Here is a 25,827-nt window from a genome sequence, read left to right on the forward strand (position 1 = left end):
CCAAAAATACTACAAATTTGTTGTTGTGACTCAAATCGACGTTTAAGACCTGCTAGAATAGAGCCGAATATTACATAAAATACATTGATTTTATAGTGCTGTTCTGAATCAAATTGTGTTTTCAACTTTCGAGTGGTAGAAAATTCTGGTGAAATGTCAATATTCATTGCAATTAATTTTGACTCACTCAGAACAGCATCCCATTTTTCACAAATTTGTTGAATGCTGTCCATGAGATTTTTAATGTTTTCCTCTTTACTGCAATCTTATAATTGAGGCAATTTCTTGCCTCAATTATAAGATTGGTTTGGTGAATCATTGTGAGGAGCTTCATCCATAAAGATGACATTACAATGCATTCAAATTTTGACAAATACTTTTGAATGGACTGAAGTTCTGACTGAGCTGATACTGTGAGATTGAGAGATTGCAGCTCTTTTAAAGCTGTTCTCAGTGAATTCAAGTAACGGGCAACTGGTTTTACTGCTTCAATCCTTGCTGACCATCGGGTCTTGGAAATACCATGTAGTGAAGCAGGTACATGTTGCTTGAGAATTTCCCACCTTTGTGGACTACTGCTGAAGAAATTGTACATTTGCTGCACAATTCCAAAGTAAAGAATTGCTTCTTTGCATGATTCAGCACAGTCAACACCAACAAGGTTTAAAGTGTGATTTCCACAGCTGGCAAACATACATTTTGGGTTTTCTTCTAGCAAAACTGCTTGCACACCTTTGTATTTTCCAGCCATGTTTGGACCATTGTCGTATGCCTGACCAGTACACAGTTTAAAATCTATGTTCAACAAAGTTAAAACGTGAAGAATCCTTGCTGCAATTTCTTTTCCAGTTTTTTTTTGAGTAATCGTCAAAATAGAGAAACCGTTCTTCAATGGAAAATTTAGATCCATCAATTTTTATATAACGGATAATGAAAGTTGTTTGCTCCTTGTGAGAGCAGTCTGATGTTGCATCAACAACAATTGAAAAATATTTGGTGTTTTGAATCTCTTCAATAATTTTGGTTTGAACAAAAGATCCACAGAGTTCAATAAATTCATTTTGAGTCCGGGTGGACAGATAATGAACTTGTAAGCGCTTTTTGTTCAGTTGAGATTCATGGACCTTTTTCACATGCTCTGATAAAATTGGATCATATTTGCTGAGGAGCTCAATTATTCCGAGAAAGTTTCCATTGTCAGGGTCATAAATGTGTTGACTGGAACCAAATAAAGCAAGCCCACGTTCAGAAAGAAAAAGAATGACGTTCAAAAGGCGCTCAAGAAGTTTTGTCCAATTACTGGTTTCAGTTGACAATTCTGTTTTTAGTAAATTATCAATCGAACTTTTTCTGATGGCTGCTCTACTGGCTGATTTCCATTTGACAGTTTTGTTTGCGTAATACAGACATTTCATGTGCTGGTATTCGGTCTTTCAACTTTCTCCAACCCCTGGTGATATTCCAACCTAACTGTTCTGAAAAGGTGGATACCTTGGAATCACTTTTGTTCAAAAGAAAGCAGGGTGCACAATAGAATGACTGTTGCACATCACTCCAGCAAAGCCAATCTCTTGTGCATATCTCACCATTGGGAAGAATTTTTGATCTCAGACGAGTAGGAAAGGCGTGATTATAAGAATCTCGTGGAATATTGTTTGGAATTAAAAAGTTTGTTTGGAAACTTTCTTGCATTTGAGTAATATTTTGTTTGTCAACAGTGCCAATGTCAGACACAATCAATTTTGATATATTAGAACAATCTGATTCACATTTTTGGTCCAAACTTTCTGAATATGAAATTTCAGAATCAGAGATGCAATTATCATTTGAGATGGCTTGCAAATTTGTTTCCCTCTGCTGACTGTTGCTTTGATGAATCAATTAGCTTTCACAATTTGATTCCAAGCTTTCTAAATCTGTAATTCCAGATTCAGAGACACAAGTTGTATTTGAGATGTCTTGCACATTTGTATCTATCTGGGGATTTTTGTTTTGTTGTAACATTGATTTTTCAGAAGATGTAATTCCGGATATTTCAATATCTGATTTACCGTGTGTTGGGTTGGCTTGATTTTCCAGTGGTCTTAGAAATGATGTTATTGACTTTAGGCTCTTTGTTTCTTCTTCAATTTTTTGTCTTTTTCGCCTTTTGGATGCACCACTTTCAAATTTTCTCTTCATGTTTAAATTTAGCAATGACATTAGTTTTAAAAGTTTTCGATCTTGCTGCAAACAACAATTATTAATGACTGAATTAAAATAAATATCAGAACAAACTTAATACAACACAAATAATTTAATTAAAATAATAATTATGTGTATTAATAATCAACTAATTAAGTATATTAAAATATTGTCTCAACATTGATTAAAATTTTATGTAATTGCTCATGTTATCACAATTTAATAAAAATATATTAAATTTCCGATAAAATTTGGAGGCCCCTATTTAGGTCGAGGCCTAAGCCAAATGGCCCGTGTGACCCCCCCTCTGATATATATATATATATATATATATATATATATATATATATATATATATATATATATATATATATATATATATATATATATATATATATATATAAGATTTTATTACCTTAAAAACAAAAAATAAGTATATACTACGAAATGATAACTCACTTTATGAACCCCTTTCTCGAACAAAATTCAATCAGTTCTGTATAGCTTGTCGTGCACCAAATCTCTGGAACAAAATCATTTTACCTAATTTTGAATTACCTTCTCAGTCTTTAAAAAGAAATTAAAAGAATTCATACTTTTTAATGACAATATTTTGAAATTTATATAAACACGCTCTTTTGTTTTTTATATTTTGTCATTTTTATTTGTTTATATATATTAATATCTTAAGTTATATTTTATTATAACGATTTATGTTTTCTGGCGACAAAATCATTAGATCTTCAATCAGATACCAAGTTTTTATTTAAACTTTCTTTTTGTTATTTTATTTTGAATCTTATTGATGTGGTTCTCTATTATAATTTATTAAAAGTATAAAAACTCCAATATTTGTAAATGTAAGACTTTATATTTTAAAAAATAAGGAAAATTTATACATACAAAATGTATGTATGTATGTGTGTATATATATGTATGTGTGAAAGTGTGTGTATTTATATATGTGTTTACATACAAACAAAAAAAATTCAAAAAAAATTATCAGACCGGAACACATTGGTCAAAACAGCAATTTCTTAGTATCTACGTCTTTACTGATTGTTTTAGAACTTGAGACGATTTAAGAGAAGAAGAAGAAGAAGAAGAAGATGAAGAAGAAGAAGAAGAAGAAGAAGAAGAAGATGAAGTAGAAGAAGAAGAAGAAGAAGAAGATGAAGATGAAGAAGAAGAAGAAGAAGAAGAAGAAGAAGAAGAAGAAGAAGAAGAAGAAGAAGAAGAAGAAGTAGAAGAAGAAGAAGAAGAAGAAGATGAAGAAGAAGAAGAAGAAGAAGAAGAAGAAGAAGATGAAGAAGAAGAAGAAGAAGAAGAAGAAGAAGAAGAAGAAGAAGAAGAAGAAGAAGAAGAAGAAGAAGAAGAAGAAGAAGAAGAAGAAGAAGAAGAAGAAGAAGAAGAAGAAGAAGAAGAAGAATAATAAGAAGAAGAAGAAGAAGAAGAAGAAGAAGAAGAAGAAGAAGAAGAAGAAGAAGAAGAAGAAGAAGAAGAAGAAGAAGAAGAAGAAGAAGAAGAAGAAGAAGAAGAAGAAGAAGATGAAGAAGAAGAAGAAGAAATAAAATAAAAAATGAAGTGTTGTTTTATTAAAACTGAAAAACGAACATTGCGATGAAAGGAGAAAAAAATTTTAATTTCTTAAAAAAATGAAGATTTGGATGTTCAGCTACTAAAAATAGCTGTGAATTTGAACAAATTTATAAACGGATATAAAAAATCGAAAAACAAATTTCTAAGTAAAGACACATAATTTCTGCGAGTAAACATTTTCACCACTAACAAGTTATAAAGATAAAAATGTAAACTATGTAAACTATATTATGGAAATATAATAGATAAAAACTAAAATATATATATATATATATATATATATATATATATATATAGCAGTCGTAGTGCAGTGGTTAGGTAAGGGTTGAGGCGTGAACTTCGTTTCAAATGCTTTTCCGCGGTGCGTCAAGAACAAACTCAAATTTAAATTGTTCTAACGTATCTAAGCTCAATGCAGTAAATTTGCTCGCAGCAAAAAAAATTCATCATTGGAGTCTTTTTTTAACTTCTCCTTTTTTTCGTTGTTTCCGTTTTTTCTCTCTCTCTCTCTTTCTTTGATATTTTCCCGGCTTAAGATGATGTGGTATATTTTCTAAGACACTTTTTAAAAAAAAGCAACTTGCAAAAAATAACATTAAAAATAGAACTGTTTTGATTATTTTTACAAACTGTAAATGTAAAATGCGTTGTAAAAATAAAAATACGTTAATGATTTTGAAAAACAATAGATTTGTTTATTGAAGTTTTTGTCTTGAATTGTAACTTTTTTAAAAACTTTTTTTAAAAACCACGATACATATAGTAATATGCATAACGGTGACATAAAAAAAAAAACGGGACAAAAAATAAAATTTTTCAAAAATCATTAACCGCAGTTGCTTATCCTGTTCTACAACATTCAGTTGGTCTAAATACAAAGTTTCACTTATTTTTGTTCCTTAGAAGTGCTACATGTAATTTTTCAAATATCTCAATATTTGAAAAGTTACATGTCTTCATGATTAGCTGAACTTTATGTCATTTTTAGGGGTTTAAATATGTTTATAATTAAACTTTTGTTTGATTTGAAAAAATACTGTTTATAGTTATATACAGTTAGCTATTATTCTACATTAATTTTTCAACTCTAGTTTTCAGCTTTACCAATTCCTTAAGCGACATATCTTTTGTTTTTAGCTTTCTATGATCCCTGACTACCAAAAGAATTTTATGTCTCTGATCCTCATTGTGGGAACTGTGAACAATTTTTTCAATTAAACTAAAACTTCTTTCTGTGCAGTCATTGGTCACACTAAGATTGCGAACTAACTTAGTGAAATGTGTGTATGAATCTAACGCTAAGAAATCACTTGACGTATGCCATTCTCGAACAGATTCGGTGTGTCCTGCAAGTATAAAAGAAAGTCAACTCTCCTTTGTAATTAAATCTTCTAATCAACTATTATTGGTAAAAATAACGGAAGAAGGAGCTTCTAAAGAAATCACTGATAACCTAGGAACTGGGAACTTTAAAAGTTTCTCAATGATTAAACGCTTAGCATCTGCTTTCATATAAGGATCACCTAACGATAGTACGACAACTTTAGGAGACAAATACTCATGGTTTTCTGAAGTAAGTTCCCATTGTTAGTTCCCAGATTAGGGTGTCTCTAATTTTAACAATTTTTGAAATTGAACTCGCGAATCTATTTATAAATTGACCATTTATATGAAAATAAGTTTGAGCAAAAATATATATATATATATATCTACATAACTTTTAAAGTTCCCGCCAGTTCGATTTTGGGCAAAAATGTTGAGTGTTTTGAATGCCTGGCGGGGACCTTAAGATTTATCCTATAAAATTTTTCATTCATTTAAACAATATATGATGGATTGAATATTAACTACATAAAAGGAGCATGCTAAAAAAATTAAGAAATTGTGCTATAGAACCTTCTGAAATTGGTTAAAAAAAAAATTTTTTTCTTTACAAAGACCTATTTTATAACTCGGTGGCGTATTTTATAACTCGGAGGCGCATCTTAACCCTTCGAGCACGGGGAGCCACGATCGTGGCTATACCGTCAGAGCACGTAGAGCCACGATCGTGGCTTTGAAAGTGTTCTTCAAAACTATAACTTTTTCTGCAAAAATACCGCTGTTCATAAACTAAATATGGAAAATAAGGAAAATTTATACATACAAAATGTATGTATGTATGTGTGTATATATATGTATGTGTGAAAGTGTGTGTATTTATATATGTGTTTACATACAAACAAAAAAAATTCAAAAAAAAATTATCAGACCGGAACACATTGGTCAAAACAGCAATTTCTTAGTATCTACGTCTTTACTGATTGTTTTAGAACTTGAGACGATTTAAAAGTAGAAGAAGAAGAAGAAGAGGAAGAAGAAGAAGAAGAAGAAGAAGAAGAAGAAGATGATGAAGAAGAAGAAGAAGAAGAAGAAGAAGAAGAAGAAGAAGAAGAAGAAGAAGAAGAAGAAGAAGAAGAAGAAGAAGAAGAAGAAGAAGAAGAAGAAGAAGAAGAAGAAGAAGAAGAAGAAGAAGAAGAAGAAGAAGAAGAAGAAGAAGAAGAAGAAGAAGAAGAAGAAGAAGAAGAAGAAGAAGAAGAAGAAGAAGAAGAAGAAGAAGAAAAAGAAGAAGAAGATGAAGAAGATGATGAAGAAGAAGAAGGACGAGGAGCCACGATCGTGGCTATACCGTCAGAGCACGTAGAGCCACGATCGTGGCTTTGAAAGTGTTCTTCAAAACTATAACTTTTTCTGCAAAAATACCGCTGTTCATAAACTAAATATGGAAAATAAGGAAAATTGTAACTGTTGTAGGAGATGATAATGGCCCAAATGTTTTTCCTTTTACTGGTGTACCAGGACCAAAACATACTATTTCACTATAGTCAAAGCCCATTGACTATGTTGACTTATTTTTCACAACAGAATCTTTGGAAAATTTAGTAACTTATACAAACCAGTATGCTGATGCATGGATACAAAGTAGCCAACAACATTTGAGATCCCATCCATTGTTGATAGGTCATGTATGGATAAAGCAAGGAAAAACAAATCTTTTAGAAATAAAGGCATTCCTTGGTGTTGTTATTAATATGGGTCTTATCAAGAAAGCTAGTATTAATTATATTGGGATATTTGTCATCTTTGTGCTTCCACTCCCTGGTTTGTTACTCACTTCAATCGTGACCGTTTTCAATTTTTGCTTAAGTTTATTCACTTTACTGATATCTCTATCCCTAATCAACAACAACTAAATAAGACTTATAAAGTTCAGTATTTAGTTGAACATTTTAACAAAAAATTTCTGTATTTTTATATTCCTCAAAAGATATTTCTATAGATGAGAGCATGATTGGTTACAAGGGAAAGACACCACATCTCCGCCAATATATGCCAAACAAGCGTCATTCTCGGTTTGGAATAAAATTATGGTGTGTTTTAGACAGCACCAATGGTTATATGTCTCTGTTTGAAATTTACAAGGGAGGAAAAAATCCAGATGAAGCAGCTGTTGCCCATGATATGACTTACAACTTTGTTTTTCGTCAGGTTTTACTAAATTGCGTAACAGAAGAGGTAATTTAGTTATGAAGCCAAATGTTGTTGCCTTTTATAATCGAACTATGGGAGGGGTAGATTTGGGAGATGCACAGCATTACGTGTACCTGTCAGAGCGTAAGACAATAAAGTGGACTACAAAAGTTGCCTTTTCTTTATTTGGCAGGGCTATTCTAAACAGCTACCTATTGTATAAGCTTAACACTAATGAACGTAAGCCCATGTCTAGAATAAGTTTTATGATGGCAATTGTGGAAAGTTTAGCTGGAGGGTATCAACCAGTAAAAATAGTAACTAAAAGACGAACATCTAGGGAGATTGAAGTGGCTAGAAGTACAATTGTACCATATCCGCTTCCTCAACACACAGCGATTAACAATCCTTTATATGGTCTTAACCTTGTCAAAATTGGTTCAGGAAAAAAAATAAAATGTGTTGCTGGGCACCAAACTCGAGTCCGCACCAGTTGAAAATGTCAGTCATGTTGTGTTGGACTGAGCCCTGGATGCTTTTCTAATTATCATACAACAGTTTTGAATTAAATACATCACATTTCTTAAATTCTTTTAAAAACTACAAAAAATAAACTAAAACTTAAAATAGTTGTTTTTTGATTTTTTTTCTTTTTTAGTTTAATTTCTCGGTACGGCGTTTAAACTTAATCACGCACTGAAAGGGTTAATTTTTTCAACATGCTCCTTTTATGTAATTAATATTCAATTCATTATATATTATTTAAATGAATAAAAAATTTTATAGGATAAATTTAAAGGTCTTCGCCAGGCGTTTAAAACACCCAACATATTTGCCCAAAATCGAACTGGTGGGGACCCTAAAAATTATGTATATATATATATATATATATATATATATATATATATATATATATATATATATATATATATATATATATATATATATATATATATATATATATTTTTTTTTTTTGCTCAAACTTATTTTTATATAAATGGTCAAATTATGGATCGGTTTGCGAGTTTGATTTGAAAAATTGAAAAATATCAAACACCCTACTGCAGATGTCATATCGAGCATTAGAAAGTATATTGTAAAGGCCATAAACCTTGCATTGTGACAGGTGCCTGGCTGATAGATGTGAAAATGTAATGTAGGCATGGATGTTCATGTAATGCACCAAATATCCAGCAATATGCTCTATAATCATTTTTAAAATATTCTTATTTTTATTTAATATCCTTTTAAAAAAAAAAGTCTATTTATGGAAAAACTTATTTATTTTATATTATTGTTACAAACCTGGGGAAGATTTCATGTTCTAGTACTTTAGTTGCAAACTTTTTAGACTTCAAATAGAATTTGCAGAGATCACTGCCAACAATAAGGTCTTGCTCAGGAAACCGTTTGAACTTTTTTGAAAATCTTTTAGCAACTTATTTGCAGGGGCTTTAGACGTTTCATTTGAAATTGCTTTAAAAGCCCAAGTGATATTTATCTCGCTAATATGGTGTCTACACAATAACTAAAGAAATGGTTTACTAAAAAACTTGCCATAATAGTTATTGCACCAGATTTCGATCCAGTGTTACTTACTGTGAACAGAATCCTACAATATAGTCACAAATTTCAAAATATTCTTGGAGATTCATAATACTTATAACGAGATTCATAATACTTTTAATTTATTCCCTTACCACTATCAGTTGGCACAACACCAAGTAAAAGATTATCTTTGTTTTCAAACTCTGGGCTAGTTACAAATATTAATAGTAGACTATTGATATGCAGTAGTTGCCTGTCTAGTGTCCTCCTCAATATACTTATCTTATTAGCCATTAAATCAATATAATCATTACGTATCTGGCCTCCTTCCTCTTCTAAAAATCTGTTACGTCACCTTCTGCCAGATTCTCTGCTTAACTTTAGTCGTTTAACATTTCCTCCTAACTAGTTTACTACGCTTGCAATAATAAGGGCTGGATCTTGAATGCTGAGATCGGTTATTATACTGGTGGAAGTTGTTGTTACAATGAGACCCTAACTAGTTATCTCCTTTCCAACTCTCAAGTATGCTGGTCTAAAATGATGCCTACTTTTTGAGCTTGCTTCGTGAAAGTTAACATTTTTATTTGGGACAAAAACTTTGGAGCAATTACACTTCCAGCATCTTAATTAATATAAAGACTTTTAGCTCAGTTATACATTTACTTCAAAAAATTAATAATTTTACTTAAAATGTCCGTGCACTATTAGAAAAAATTGTTTACATTCTCTCTTTTTATTTAATCAGAAGTTGAAATAAATATTTTTATGTGTTAAACAAATTATACTTTGATATTACCTAACTGTGATTCACCTCTTGTTTTTTTTATGTTATGTAGGTTCCTAATCTGCGAAATCGAAATCTATATCATTGTTAGGAAAAAATTTATGATTCCATTGCCTTTTTTCACCAACTTCCTCTTTATTATCACGAATTATTGAATCGTTGCTATTCTGTGTTCGATCTTTGTATTCTTCTTTCCTCTTGCATCTATTAATCTTTCTCTGAAACTACGCCTCAAGTTCTGTGTCAATATTAGAAGATATAATCATATTTCTGTTTGTTCTGTGCAAAAAGTTGTTAAAACACTTAGCGTAAGATAAATTTGAATATAAAAACAAAATTTCTCATAAAAATGATTTTTTATATTTGGGATAAATTAGTAGATATGTCTTTCAATAAAAAAAAATTCCTTTGATCATCTAAGAAGGCCAATACCTCTTGTAAAGCAGAAGTATTACGAAGCATTGATTCATCGTATCTCAACTTCTTCTCTAAGTCTTTTGCACTGATGTCAAACAGTTGCTCTACCATATTATAAAAGTCATTTTTGTGGCGTTCGAAAATTTGCTTTTTGATTTGAAAGATTTTACTGTTGCACAAAATTTTGTATTTGCTGTTAAGAGATTTAAACTTTTCCACAACACTTCTCTCAGAAATCATGTAATTACTGAAACCAGCAGACTTCCAAATATTAACAATTTGTCGAAGTAAACAGTATTTTTCGGCATTTGAATTACGAAACTTGCCTTTCCCTTTGCATATAACATCCTCTTGTGCTTGAGAACATGAAAAGTTTATTTTAATAGGTTTGAATCGCTTATCTCTAGCTGAAGTTAGGAACAAGTAATATTGAGGAACACTTCTATTCGATGGAAGTAGCTTTATAGGTAGATAGCTTAAAGGTGAGTTAAGCAGGTAAACAGACCTACGAGCCTTATAGCGAATTTCTTTTGTTATAACTTCTCTCTTTGATTTTCAACATTTTCTACGGATATGTAAGTAGTAAAAAAAAATTCAAAAGTTCGAAGCAAAATGATTAATAAATCAAAAGTTTCCACGTGACGCACGTGATTAAACGCAAACCACGAAATTTATGCTGCAATTAAACTTTTTATGAAAATAATTGTAAATGACCACAAATGTTTTAGAAACATCTTGAGTTTTTGACACATGTAAAAACTTGCTGAATGATGTTAAGATAATAAAATAATGCGAAGAAAGAAAAAATGTTTAAACGTAAAATTTACAAGTAGCTCTCCCTGATCACTAAGGAATCTAAAATTTTTTTTTGTAGACTCATTAAGTTTGGTAGAACCGGAAAATGTACTGCGAGGTTTTCTTTTTTTTTTTTTTTGTGCCACCTTAATATGCATTAATATTAATGATGATTATTTAATAAAGCTTAAAAATATTATAAAATTAATTTAAGTTTATAACTTGACAGTATCTTCAGGGAAGAGAGGGGGAGAATTGGAACATTAACAAAATATTCTTAGAATAATTTTATCATCTTTTTTATATAATGTATGCACTACACTAAGCAAAGTTTTATAAAAAAGGCATCGTTTATAAAGAGATTAGTCTGTGTCAATGACTGTTGCGAAAGAGCTATTAAATTGGTAAAAGACTATTGATTCAACAATTAAAGAGGAAAAGTTACAAGATATTTTACTGGTTTTGAAGGAACACAGAGTTAATTTTCCATTTTATAAGTGTAACTGGTCCTAAGAAATTCTTAATAAATTGTAAGAAAAGTTTAACTTTATATAAGAAAAATTTTTTATGTATATTATTTACAAAATGTGTTTGTAAAACCTTTAGTCAAAGTCTTTTACATTTTTAACAGTTTACTTTTATTTTTTTATCTTTATTAAGTACAATATTTGGATTCCTTATTTAACAAACTTCTTAAATGCAAATTTTATTAATTTTTTTAATGAATATTTAGGAGTATTTAGATAAATATACAATTGAAAACATAGTAAAAACCAGGTCTTTAAAAGAAACCAGGTCATATTTCAAAATGTGTTATCTCGAGAAATTTTAAATATTTTGAGCTCAATTTTTTATACGAACCTATCTAATAGTAGAGTCAGCTCACACAAAAATAATTTATTAGTTTTGTTGGTCCTTGATCCAATTAAGATAGCAATTTAACGAATAATTGGTCAAAAATGACTTTTTTAAAAATATTCAAACCCTCTAGGAGGTCAAGAAAATTGAAATATTTTATAACTTTTTTTGGAATTGTCTTGTATATCAACGTAGAATGGGAAAATAAAGTGGCAAAGTTACAGTTTTTCCGATCCCTAAACACGTACCTGCCTAGTGTACATACATTGAATTACGTAAACGGGGACATGCTCTGTGCTTACATTATTCATACATTGACTGAATAAATAGGAACACGAGCAGTTAAGTGCACATAAAACAACTCAGAATTTCGGTTTAAGCAAACACTCTTTAATTAAAAGAAATTGATTTAAAACTAAAAAAGTATAAAGAGTACAAAAAAATTGAGTTTTATAAGTTGATATAATTTATATAATTTGTATAAATAAATTTAAATAACTTAATAAACTACGCGCATCATAAAAATCAAAACTGATAATATACTTCGTTATAAAAATTAATTTGGTTTTCAGAGAAACTGTTCTACCGAATACACTATTTTCCAAGTAACGCACAGTAATGACGGCTCTTTTAAGAATTCAAAATTTACACTACTTGAATTATTCATTGATTTGTCAAAGCATTTAATACTATTAAATGCCGAATATTATGGGAAAAGCTAAAGAGCTGTGATATGAGAGATAAATCCCCAAATTGGTTTAAAAGCTATCTTAATAACCGTAAACAATTTGTATATAAGAACGAATCTCCGTCGTAATTACAAACAAATATAAAATTGTTCCCCAAGGAACCATACTTGAGCCATTTTCATATTGATATACATAAATGATCTTTACAAGAATTACTTAAAGACCATAATTTTTGAAACGATTATATTCAATTCACACGAAGTCACTCGAAGACATAAAAAATATTTTTTATTAAAATGAATGATGAACTAAAATAAATTGGTTCAAATAAAAAGTTTGTCTTTGTATATCAAATCGAAATGAATATTTTTTGCCCAGCATCTAAATAAAAAGAGAGACAATTCAAAATATCATGCCTGACCTGAATTGACAACACAATCCTAAATAAAGAAAAAGTTGCAAAGTTCCTTATAGCCATGATAGATAAAATCATGTTTTAAAGATAAAAATAAATGTTTCTATAAAAATTTGATAAATCCATTCGAAATCTATGTAAAGCTAGACATATATTAAATAAATGATAATTAACACAACTGTATTATCCATTTATTAATTGTAATATAAATTATGAAAATTCTATAAAGGGAATCGCTAACAAAACGAAACATAAATCTTTCTATCGACATCAGAAACACGCAATTAATTTTGCAAATCGTTTTTAAAGCTCAACACCACTTTTTAAAGAAACTTTTATCAAAACTGCAAATGACCACTTTTTCTTATCGTGATCTTTTTCTTTAAATAAATTAGTTTTACCTAATTTTGATTTTCATTTTAAATGAAATCATACGGAACATAACGCAAAATATATTTGAATAAGTAAATTAAAAAAAAAAAAAAAATAGATTGTTTATTTTTGTTCAATCTTATATCATCTTATTTAGAAAAAGATTCTCTACATCATATTCGAAAGTTTTCACATTTGCAAGTTTTTTAATTTTTAATTCGTAACAAAGCAATAAACATTTTATTATATCTTTATATCTATTTCATTAAATTTTTATATTCTGTTTTCACTCTTTTGAAAGATTTTTGAAAAAGTAGTAATTTAGGTATACCCGATTTCCCCGGCAACGTTTAATACGGGTAAACTAATTCGTAGTATAAAGTATTTTTTATACTATATATTAGACTTAAGGCGGTACTACCCTGTTAAAATCAGCAACAAAAAAGTATTTTCTTTTTATTCTTTAAAATCTAACAGTTTGAACATCCTAAAACATAACTTTTCTTCAAAAATTAACAGAAAGTTACAAAATTTGTATTAAAAGGTAACAAGGTTATTTTTGAACCCCTAACAACGGCCTTAGCAACCATGTCTGTCAATGTTTTTGGCCTATTTTCACAATTTTTTATTGATACTATAGAAAGTTTATTTTTACATAAAGCAAGATATTGAAAATGGTCATTCTTATTGTTCTAGTCAGTTTTTATGTTTTTTAATGAGAAATTTTATTAGCTGATGATATTTTTTATTTTAAAAGTTGTTTTTCTCAGAATAACATTTTTCGAATTTTTTTAAACTAGAATATAAATATCTCAGTAACTATTTACTCTTTTTATTTGAAAATTTAACAGTTTGTTCATAAATATTGTAGAAAGACTTGGTAATAGAATAAATAAAAAACATTTGTTTTGATTAGAAGTCAAAATTTTAATATCATTTTATTTTGGCTCAGCAGTTTTGAAAAGTTCTACTAATTCTACAACCATTTAGCTACATGTTTGTAAAATTTAAAGCTATTTATGTACTTGTAACTGCATGTTTTTTGCCTTTTTTTGCTGACTCAGCATCTGTTTTTGACAAATAAATGAAAAATGGTGTTTTTTATATTCAGTTAGTTAACTATTATCATTTTAAGAAAAAGATCACATTTTAGAAAATAAAATTTGTAGGGTAGTACCACTTTAAATCCTGCAAATACTGGATATAAATATATTGAAGTTGTTAACAACTTCATAACATGTTATGCTGGTCGTCGGCGTTACTCATTGCGGACTGACTCGTTTGTTTTATTTACTCGATTTCATTTTTTACATTATTTATAAATGAAATCGAAAGTCAAAGGAGCAAGAACATCCAACGGCCTATTAAAAGCTTAGACCATTAAAAACTAGTTTTTAATGGTCTAAGATTATAAGTATGCTGAAATATGCAATAAAGCGCAGCTCTTGAGGATTGGGGGGGGGGGGGGGGGGGGGCGTTTGATTACAATATTTTATTGCATTGCAAATCATTGCTTACAATATATGAATTTTAAAGTTGATCAATACCCACAATATATAATGTTTGGTTAGAAAAAATTTTTGAAGGTAATTTTTATAATACTTTATATAGTTATCTTTTATATGATTTAAAAACCTTTTATATAATAATCTTAATGATCAATTAATCTGGTCTAAATATTTTAATTATGGTGAATGCAAAGGAGTTTAAAGAGACTTTAGATGTTCTGGATAGGAAACTGAAAAATAATATAAATCAAAAGTTGATAATGCTGCAGCAGATTTGAATAAAAAATTGCGATCATTAGAAATAAAAGCAGCTAAATGAACTGAAAAGAATGAATATTTTAGCAAAAACAAAGTTATTGTTCTTGCTTCAAATAAAGCTTAGTATATTGAAGTGGGTAGATAACTTAATAAAACCTAATCTCATATTGATATTATTAATAGGGTTTCAAATGAAAATAAAGAAATTGAAAGAAGAGAGAAAAACATGAAAATTTTTGGTTTAGAAGAATCAAATAAAATAGACGCTGATATAAAGAAAGATGATGAAAGTGAAGTTTTTAGTTAATTGCATCAATTATCGATAGAATAAGCATGATATGATATTGTATGTTTATATTTAAATACAGAAAGGTATTTACCAGTGGTTGTTGAGTTAAGAAATAAGAAAACAAGAAATGACTTAATAAAAAAACTACATTTTAAGATTAGTAGTATTTATGCAAATCCTGATTTAACTAAGACTTTGTGGTCAGACTTAGTAATGTCAGCTACTTATATTATAGGTTGTATTCTGTTTAGAAAACATCATCAACTTAGTTGTGGTGGTGAAAAGTTTATTGACATCATAAAATCATTAAAAAAGTGTATGTACTCAAGCAACATAAAAAATGTACTGGTTTTTTAAAATGTGAAGATTCCAGCTACCCATACATCAAGTGTAACAATGAAAAATTAAGTGAAATAGCAAATAAGAGTGACATAACATTAACTCAGTTTTTGAGTTAGTATATTATATTTGAGTTGGTATAGATACTAACATTTTAGACCTCATATTAACTGCTAATAGCAACTGAGTTTGCGTTCTGGAGTATTTTATGCCATTAGGTGGCATCAAACATGGACATCATATTTTGAAATATCAATTTGGTTATGTGAATAGCTCTAATTTAATAATAACGCAACAAAGAAAAAAATATATATTAAAATATATAAAAGATATTATATATTAAAAGGGAAACTAAAAAGAGTTAAATTATAAAAAATTACAAAAAATATTAAAAGGGAAAATAAAAGGAATTAATTTTGTATTTTAAAAACATAAACTGAATGAAATGAATGAATGAAAAACTGGGCACAGGAAATTGAAAGTCTTGGCGTTATTGAATGTTACAAAAAATGGCTGAGAAAATATGAAATAGGGTGTGAAAAATATATTCTTAAAAAAAAAGCTCACCGTGGATGAGGAGTAAACTTAAAAGTATGTGCAAAGAAAAAAAAGAAATGTAAGTTTAGAAGCAGAAATTCAGGTTTCAAAAGTCTCAAAGGTCTATAAATATAAAAAATTAAATAAAGAAATAAAAAGACCCATCAGGAAAAATATTCACAATTTTGAAAGAATCTTACCTTATAATTCAAAAAGCAATACTAAAAGTGTATATTTAATAAAACAAGGATTAAAGATAATCCTAAATTATTAATATAAATTATTAAATTTAAATTATTTAAATTAATATGAATTATTAGCAATAAAAGTCATCAAGTTACATAATGCTGTTATAACTAATAATTAAGAGATAGTAAACTCCTAATGAATTTGGAATTTCTTATTTTGGAATATAGAATGTTCTGAATCTTTTTTCTTTAGCATTACTTTTTGATAAATCATTCATACAGGCAATATGCCAAGTTTGTGGTCATATGCAAATATTCCATTATTTAAGAAGGCTAATAAATAAGATACCATTTATAGACCGGTTTCATTAACATCAATTGTTTTTAAAATTATGAAGAGAATTGTTAGATTTCAGGTAATGGTGCATATCCTTAAAAACAATTTTATTTCTGAAAAGCAACGTGGTTTTGTTAATAATAAAAGTTGTAATCTCTCCAACAAAATACCAAAATTATTTCAATCAATCATGGCCATATTGTTTTTAAGTTATTACAAGAAACATGTTAGAAAATGGTCTAAAGAATGGGCAATTAAATTCAATGAATCAAAATGTAAAGTCATCTATATTGCTAAAAAGGATCCAAGATATAAATATAGATTTTTGTTTCAAATAATCTAAAGTAAAGTTATCATATTCAGCTATTGGCAAAGAAAATAGAAATTTGCATGATAAAAAATTCTTTTGAGTATTTGGATGAGTTTTCATTGAAATTATTATACATATTGTAATAGGGTCATTCCATGCCAAGTGGTGCAAATTTTAATGAGGTCCCTCATGGACCATCTCAGATTTTATTGAAATTTTTTGATTTTGTACATATATATGTTAAAAGCATGTTTTGAAAATTTTAGATCAATATCTAATATGGTTCTTGAGAAAACGCTATTTAAGTAGTGGGCTATTTTGCATAAAATTTCACTCTACAAGAAAAAAGGGTTTTTTCATCATTTTTAACAGCCAATAACTTTTGAACAAGTTAGTTTTATACTTCAATTATTATAAGATAGCAAGTGTGCTGTGGATACTTTGAAAAAAGAAAAAAATATTATTTCTGGCATCTTAACTTTTTCCATAATGGCGGGCTAAAGTTGATTTTTTTGTTTTAAGAATAAGTTTTTTTGTGATTTTAAAGACCTTAATCTTAAAAACTAGTTACAAAGTTAATACAAATCAAATTGCCTGCTGATCTACATGTGGTGGATAAACATTTTGCATTCAAAAGTTATAGGTCTCCAAAATGAGTCAGATCGAGATTTTCGTAAAATTGATCTGTGATGCAAAGCATCTGTTACCTAAGATGGCACTTTTTTTTTTTTATAAAATTTTTTATACGCATCAATTAAAGACTGTTAATTAATAAAAACCAAAAAAATTAATGGGCGCTTATTTATAACCCCCAAAAGGTAGTCTCTAAAAGTCAGGTAAATTTTCCATAAAAAATTATTACTTTTTAAAAGTTTAGTTATTGTTTCATTTAATTCTATATTACTAGTATGTCAATCTAAAAAGTACTAATAAAACCAAATAAATTGTTGTATTTTAGAACTAATTAATAATAAGTAATATGCCTGAGCTTTCTACTTGCTGTATTGGTAAAGCGTTAAATGAACAGTGCTATCTATCTAATAAAAGTAAACGCTACCAAGAACTGTATAAACTAAACCAAGAGCTTATTTCTTTGAGAAGCAAAATAAATCCCATAGATTTTATTTGTAGCTATCACGAGAAAGTTTACTTGTCGAGGTATGAGAATGAACATCGCAGGTATTGTTGTAATCCGTTGAACAAGCACGCAAAAAATGTGAAAAGTAAGTTTCAATATTTAATATCTTAATTTAATAAAAATACCTTAATAACACTAAATAAATTAAAAAAAAAATATTTAATAATTATTTCCGTTATTTTTTAGATTCTCTTAGAGTTATCAGTCTTTCATATGCCAAAGATTTTGGTTTAATACCTGGTCAAAAAATTTGCACTAGTTGCAGAAAAGTTCTGAATTGCAAACATAATACAAAAGAAAATGAACTCCAAGAAAAAGAAATTTATGTTGACAACCATACATTAAAAGAAGATCTTAATTCAAGTATTGCAAGTTTTGGATGCTCACCTCTAAAACTTGTTTCAAAAAAAGATAGAGTTGCATATGGAAAGCGTAAAATTGATAGCGTAAGTGCTCATACACAAAAGGCTGTTGCCAATGTGCTAGGTTTAGAAATAGCTGCACTTTGTGGAATTGAATCACCCTCAAAAAAATGTTTGAAAAAAACAATCACAGATTTAGACAATATTATGACTCAAATTAAGTCAAAATTTGAAAAAACATTGTCAAATTCTGAAAAAATCACACTTCTTACACTCACTCCAGACAGTTGGTCAATAGAGAAAACTCAGAAGTTTTTTTTTACTTCAAAAAGATCTGTAGTACAAGCCAGAAAACTAAGTAAAAAAAGTGGAATACTATCAAAACCTTCTCCAAAATCGGGTAGAAAACTAAGCGAAGATGTAATTACAGAGGTTGTTCATTTCTACGAATGCGATGAATATTCAAGGGTTTGTCCAGGAAAAAAAGAGTTTGTTTCAGTTAAAGTAGATAGTAAAAAGCAACATATCCAAAAGCGCCTTCTACTAGTCAATATGAAAGAGCTACATATTGAGTTTAAAAAGAAATATAATTATCTTAAAGTTGGATTTTCAAAATTTTGTGAGCTAAGGCCCAAGTGGTGCATTCCTGTGGGTGGTGCTTCTGGTCTGCATGCAGTTTGTGTTTGCCAGTACCATCAAAATGTAAAGCTCCTTGTACAGAAAATTCCTGGAATTTCTGATTACAAAATCTTATTAAAATTAATGGTTTGTAACATTGAAAATAGAGATTCTATGCTGCATAGCTGCGATAAATGTCCTGCTAAAAAGGTTTTGTTAGACTACATTGACACTTTGTTTACAGAAAAAGAAATTAGTGAAGTTAACTTTTATCAATGGGAAAAATCAAATTACCAATGTACTTTAGTACCAGCAACTCTACCTTTAGATGAATTTATTGAAATGGTTTATGAACAGTTAGATAGTTTACGAGTGCATCATTTTATATCAAAAAGTCAAGCCACCTACTACCAACACTTGAAAACTAATTTAAAAGAAAATCAAGCTTTGGTTCTTCTTGACTTTGCAGAAAACTATAGTTTTCTAATACAGGATGCAGTGCAAGGTTTTCACTGGAATAACAGCCAAGCAACTGTGCACCCCTTTGTTGCGTATTTTATAAAAGATGGAAATCTTGATAGTCAAAGTTATTGTGTTATATCAGATCATCTGAAACATGGAACAGATGCTGTTCATTGCTTTATCAATAATTTTATTGATAAACTTAAACAATTACAAACATTTGAACACATTATCTATTTTAGTGATGGAGCTGCATCACAATATAAAAATTACAAAAATCTTATCAACTTATGCTACCATAAACACGATTTTGACATGACTGCAGAGTGGCACTTTTTTGCAACATCGCATGGTAAAAGCCCTTGTGATGGTGTTGGTGGAACAGTGAAACGTCTTGTTGCACGAGCCAGTCTACAATCACTAAACGATCCTATTGACACACCAAGCAAAATGTACAGCTGGTGTGTTCAACACGTCAAAGGAATATCTTTTTTTTTTGTTGACAAAGTTTCAATAGAAACACATACTACAAACTTCAATTTGGAAGAGAGGTATCGTTCTTGTTCGACAATACCTGGGACACGAAACCACCACAGTTTTATCCCAATGTCACTTACCTCAATAAAAATAAGAAGAGTCTCATTTGATATTATTTGCACTAATGTGGATTTTTCTACTTGCAGAATTTATATTAATAAAATTTCCAGTTACTCACCAGGAGAATATGTGGCCTGCGTTTACGATGCTCAATGGTATTTAGGAAATATTCTTAGTATTTCAGAAGAGCATCAAGATCTTAATATGAAATTCATGAAAAAGTCTTTATGTAACAAGTTTACGTGGCCATGCAGAGATGATCTTTGTTGGGTACCTCTAATGCATATTTTATGCAAAGTGCAATCTCTTAAAGTCCAGTCAAACAGTGGAAGATTTTATAGTATTGACTTAAAAGAAATCAATGAGATTATTTTATTATTTGAGAAATTAAACCTTATGTAAATTTTATTATTTTTGTTTATTTTCTTAAAAACATTTTGTTTGTTTTTCATTAAAAAAATTATTGTATTATAAAGAGGGGAGGGGACAGAGGGGAGGGGACAGAGGGGAGGGGACTTTATCTATTGGGATTTAAAAGTTCTTTATCTAAAGGGATTAAAAGGCTTTAAGCATTGATATTTTTTAATCGATATTTCATAATAAATAACATTATATAATTCAATGCATTTATTTATTATGTCAATTTCAGAATTTTATGGAAAATTTACCAGACTTTTAGAGACTACCTTTTGGGGGTTATAAATAAGCGCCCATTAATTTTTTTGGTTTTTATTAATTAACAGTCTTTAATTGATGCGTATAAAAAATTTTATAAAAAAAAAAAAGTGCCATCTTAGGTAACAGATGCTTTGCATCACAGATCAATTTTACGAAAATCTCGATCTGACTCATTTTGGAGACCTATAACTTTTGAATGCAAAATGTTTATCCACCACATGTAGATCAGCAGGCAATTTGATTTGTATTAACTTTGTAACTAGTTTTTAAGATTAAGGTCTTTAAAATCACAAAAAAACTTATTCTTAAAACAAAAAAATCAACTTTAGCCCGCCATTATGGAAAAAGTTAAGATGCCAGAAATAATATTTTTTTCTTTTTTCAAAGTATCCACAGCACACTTGCTATCTTATAATAATTGAAGTATAAAACTAACTTGTTCAAAAGTTATTGGCTGTTAAAAATGATGAAAAAACCCTTTTTCTTGTAGAGTGAAATTTTATGCAAAATAGCCCACTACTTAAATAGCGTTTTCTCAAGAACCATATTAGATATTGATCTAAAATTTTCAAAACATGCTTTTAACATATATATGTACAAAATCAAAAAATTTCTATAAAATCTGAGATGGTCCATGAGGGACCTCATTAAAATTTGCACCACTTGGCATGGAATGACCCAATATGTCCCAATTTGGAATATAAAGCAACACTTTGTAGTCCGTATTGGAGTACAAAATAAAGGAGGTTAAAAGTCTTGAACTAATGCAACACAGTATATTAGAATTGCCAACTTTGCAGAATAGAAGAATCTGATCTGATTCAAATGTATGTAATTTCAAAAGGGAAAGAATTTTCACCACCCTCCACCTTAATTTTCACCACACTCCAGATTTGAGCAGGAATGATCCAGCCGAAGTAACAATTGTAGAATATGCTGAATATTTACAAATTCAAAAAATTTTAAAAATAGTATAGAAAAATTTTTTAATTTTAAACTTGATTTTTATTAGTGGCTGCCATAGTATTAATTCAATGTGGTTAAGACTCAACTTCAAGTGTGTATTTTCTATTCTATTCTATTTTCTTTATTTGTTTTTGTTTTTTTTTACTTTTTTTTAAATTGAAAGTAATAATTAGTATTGTTGATAATAACTCAAGCACTTATAGTGCTTGTTTAAATGTAGCGCTTAGTTGTTTAAACGTAGTGCTACTATATTTAAATAAATAGTTCTGGTGAACTAATTGTTTAGTGACAAAAACTTCATAGTAGTAAATTTAATAGAAATTCAAATGAGATTGCTAAATGCTACATTATTAAATGCTACACAATCAAATCAACCAGTTTCAATTTTTTAAAATTTTATTTTAATGTTTTAAAAAACAAAACACAGCGTCAAAGCAGTTTTTGACAGATTTTTAGTAAAAATGTTCAAAGTTAAATTGCTAGATCTATTTTTATATATCCATCTTAAGGCAACTTTGAACTCAAACACTTTAATTATTATTTTCTTTTATCAGCTATGCTGCTATGTTGAATATATCAGCTATGTTGCTATGTTGAATATATCAGCTATGTTGCTATGTTAAATATATCAGCTATGTTGCTATGCTGAATATATCAGCTATGCTGCTATGTTGAATATATCAGCTTTGTTGCTATGTTGAATATATCAGCTAAGTTGCTATGTTGAATATATCAGCTATGTTGCTATGTTGAATATATCAGCTATGTTGCTATGTTGAATATATCAGCTATGTTGCTATGTTGAATATATCAGCTATGTTGCTATGTTGAATATATCAGCTATGTTGCTATGTTGAATATATGCGGTAGTGGTGTAGTGGTAAAGCGCTCGCTTCATAAGCAAGAGGTTCTGAGTTTGATCCCCACCACGTCCCTGGTAGTACCGCGCTCAACTTGTTTCTCCGCGCAGCAGCCTTGCTCCTCAAGGTTCGTGTTTCGGAGTTATAGAGTTGAGAGAGGGTTATAACCACTATTAAGTAGCCTCCTCATCTGTAGTGGCCTTCTCGGCCTTTAGGAGCTACACCTTTATTAGCTACACCTGCCTCAAGTGAGAGAGCAACAAGTTGATACATTTTTTTTTTACTTTTTTCAATTAAAATTATATTCATCGATAAATTTCATAGTTTTATCTTTTACCATTTAAAAATTATGGCTGTATAAAATTATTAACCTCCTCAAATTGAGGGGGGTTCAAACTTTAAATGGTCATTATGTTTGAACGCTGAGAGATTATACTTTGAAATTAAAAATTTATTGATAAATATAAAGTTAAGAATAGTAAAAAAAAAATGTTTTATCAACTTGTTGCTCTTGCTTTTGGAGCAGATGTAGTTAATATTTTAGAGCTTTTTTGTTCCCAGGTTTTAATGATCACAATTTATTGCAAAGCATCCTTATTTGACATAAGTATTAAGATATAAATGTTTATAATTTGTTTCTTGTCTGGAAGTCAAACATCAAAAAAAAAGCTGCATCCGCGCTTGATATATGACTATAATAATAATAACAAGTATTAAAGGTAACAATTAATATACTAGTAACAACCCGCTTTGTAACCCGCTTGTAACCTGCTTTTATTACACTTGTTTTTATGTATTTCAGGTTTTGTGAAAATGGAGGCTGTTCAGAGACTTGTTCGCTCATTAAAATCAGGAAGATCATTTGAACTACCAGAAGGTATAAATTGCTTAAGAGAAACACAGACATTTTAATTTTTAGGTTATTTATTATTACGTTAAACAAAAAAAAGACTTTTTTTCATTATATTTTATTTCATAGACCCGAAGGCAGCATATTTTATGTTACTATCATTTATAATGCAGAATCAGCCCAGGTAATTCATCATGCATTTGTAATATATAATAAATACTTCTATTAATTCAATGTTATTAAGAGTATTTAAAAGGAAGTTCACATCTCCTTCCTTACCAATCTTGTAAAACTTGCCCAAAGGTGGTGTTGAACCTTAGATCTCTAGAGCTTAGATCTCTAGCTTTCAAGTGAAGTTTGCTAACCACTGCGCTATGGCTGCTCAACTTTCTCCATATTTAGAATAAAAATAAAACAGCAAAACTAACTTTTTATTCTAATTCTAAATAAAATACTTCAATAAAAAACAGGATAAAGAACTTTTTTTATTTTATTTTTTAATAAACTAATTAAAATAAAAAAAAGAAAAATAAATGTTTTATTTAAATTCTGAACAAAGCAATTTAAAAAACTAAACTGCAAAATGAACGTCTTATTTAAATTCAAAATAAATTAAAATAAAAGTGGAATATAGAACTTTTTATTCAAATTCTAAATAAAGTAGTTAAAATGAAAATGTCAATACAAAGTAAAATTTTAATTTTAAAAAAAAATATAAAATAATAATAATTTTTTAATAATATATTTTCATAAATTTTATTTAAATTCAAAATAAAATAATTATAGTTAAAATAAAAACCCCAAATCTCTTAGAGTATAAACGTTGTAGTAATATATATATATATATATATATATATATATATATATATATATATATATATATATATATATATATATATATATTTGTTATTTACCTCCTCAAGGCCGAGATGGCCACTACAGATGAGGAGGCTACTTAATAGCGGTTATAACCCTCTCTCAACTCTATAACTCCGAAACAAAAACCTTGACGAGCAAGGCCGCTGCGCGGAGAAATAAGTTGAGTGCGGTACTACCAGGGACATGGTGGGGATCGAACTCGGAACCTCTCACTTTTGAAGGGAGCACTTTACCACTACACCACTACCCCATATATATTCAAATGAGTAAAATACTTATAGTATAAATGACAAAAAAACTTTTTAATTAACTCTAAATAAACCTTTTATTTATAAACAAAACAATTAAAATAAAAGCGGAAACACAAAAGTTCTTAAAAATTAAAAAATTAATTAGCTTTTTGCATAATTCGTCATGAAATATTTGTAATCCTGATGTGATTTATTTAAATATTTTTATCCTGTAAGTAATTTACATATTACATATATGTATAATTGCATACAAATATGTATATGTAAAACATGCGCTTAAATCATTTTGAAAATACTTACCTAAAACAATAAACTTATAAATTATTAAAATAAACAAAAGACAACAAATAGTTAAAATGAGGTTCTTACCATAAGTCCTAAATCATAAAATATATGTAGGAGAGCGCTCGCATCTTAAATGAGAAGTTCCAAATTTGATCCCTAGCACATCCCTGGTAACACCAAGCTCAACTTGTTTCTCTGTGCGAGAACCTTTTTCATCCAGGCTGGTGTTTTAGAGTTGAGGAGTTAAGGGAAACACTGTAGTGACTGTAGTGTGCCCCTAAGTCTTGGAAAGGTGAATAACATTGGGAGAAAAAACAGAAATTTCATCATTAACATGACAAATGTAATATAGCATTAAATAGAATACGTGATAATAGAATTTAATAATACAATAATATAGCTACATTAAATAAAACATAAATAAATTGAACATAAATAAATAAAACATAAATAAATAAACATAATAGATAAGCTAGTTCTTACATTATTGGTGTTGAAGATAATTTTTTTTTTCTTAAAATGTTGGAGTAAACCACTGCCACTAAAATATATTCTAGAAATTCTAGTTACAGTAAAGTGTGTAAACGAAATAAATGTGAATGTAGAAAAACAATTAAAAAAAAGTACTCCTTAATTTTTATTTCGAACCAAGTAATAATTTTAATACAGTAATATAAAAAGAAAAAAATATGGTGCTCAGTCTTCTCCGTTTGAACTTTAATGCCAGCACCCAAATGATAGTCATTTTTAAGTTAGCCTATGCGATTTAAAAAATCCATTTTTTTCTGCTATTTAAATTTAAAAAAAATAGAAAAAAGAAAACTTTGAATAAATACTTTATAAAATGATTAAAAAAAAACAGATTGAAAAAAGCTATTTTTCATAAAAGTTGAATAAATAAACAAAAAAGTTTTTTGCTGCCGTTTAAAATAAAACGCTTT

The 25,827-nt window shown here is 28.8% G+C and overlaps 2 protein-coding genes across 3 annotated transcripts in view; both read left to right on the plus strand.

The window, feature by feature from the left end:
* The first annotated feature begins 14,580 nt into the window (after nt 1-14,580).
* LOC100197347 (E3 ubiquitin-protein ligase HACE1) overlaps nt 14,581-25,827 on the plus strand; it is a 46,518-nt gene continuing 35,271 nt past the window's right edge. Inside the window, exons 1-3 of one of the 2 annotated variants that reach the window (XM_065790179.1) lie at nt 14,581-14,760; nt 23,424-23,498; nt 23,601-23,655. In XM_065790179.1, coding sequence (XP_065646251.1) covers nt 23,435-23,498; nt 23,601-23,655 — 119 coding nt within the window. In that variant the 5' untranslated portion in view covers nt 14,581-14,760; nt 23,424-23,434. Of the gene's footprint in view, nt 14,761-23,185; nt 23,341-23,423; nt 23,499-23,600; nt 23,656-25,827 lie in introns of those variants that run through there. The other variant, XM_065790178.1, reaches the window with a different exon arrangement.
* LOC136075864 (uncharacterized) lies at nt 17,728-20,519 on the plus strand. The gene is made up of 2 exons (XM_065789301.1): nt 17,728-18,163; nt 18,265-20,519. Exons 1-2 carry the CDS (start codon nt 17,920-17,922, stop codon nt 20,517-20,519), a joined length of 2,499 nt encoding a protein of 832 aa, XP_065645373.1. The 5' UTR covers nt 17,728-17,919.

Source organism: Hydra vulgaris, chromosome 02 (assembly GCF_038396675.1).
Source record: "Hydra vulgaris chromosome 02, alternate assembly HydraT2T_AEP".
Classification (NCBI taxonomy): Eukaryota; Metazoa; Cnidaria; class Hydrozoa; order Anthoathecata; family Hydridae; genus Hydra; species Hydra vulgaris.

What these genes read in the sequence shown, in the direction of transcription:
- LOC136075864 (XM_065789301.1), top strand. Translation starts at nt 17,920, where the DNA reads ATGCCTGAGCTTTCTACTTGCTGTATTGGTAAAGCGTTAAATGAACAG. An exon ending in GCACGCAAAAAATGTGAAAA is followed by an intron (nt 18,164 to 18,264) that starts GTAAGTTTCAAT and finishes GTTATTTTTTAG; the next exon opens with ATTCTCTTAGAGTTATCAGT.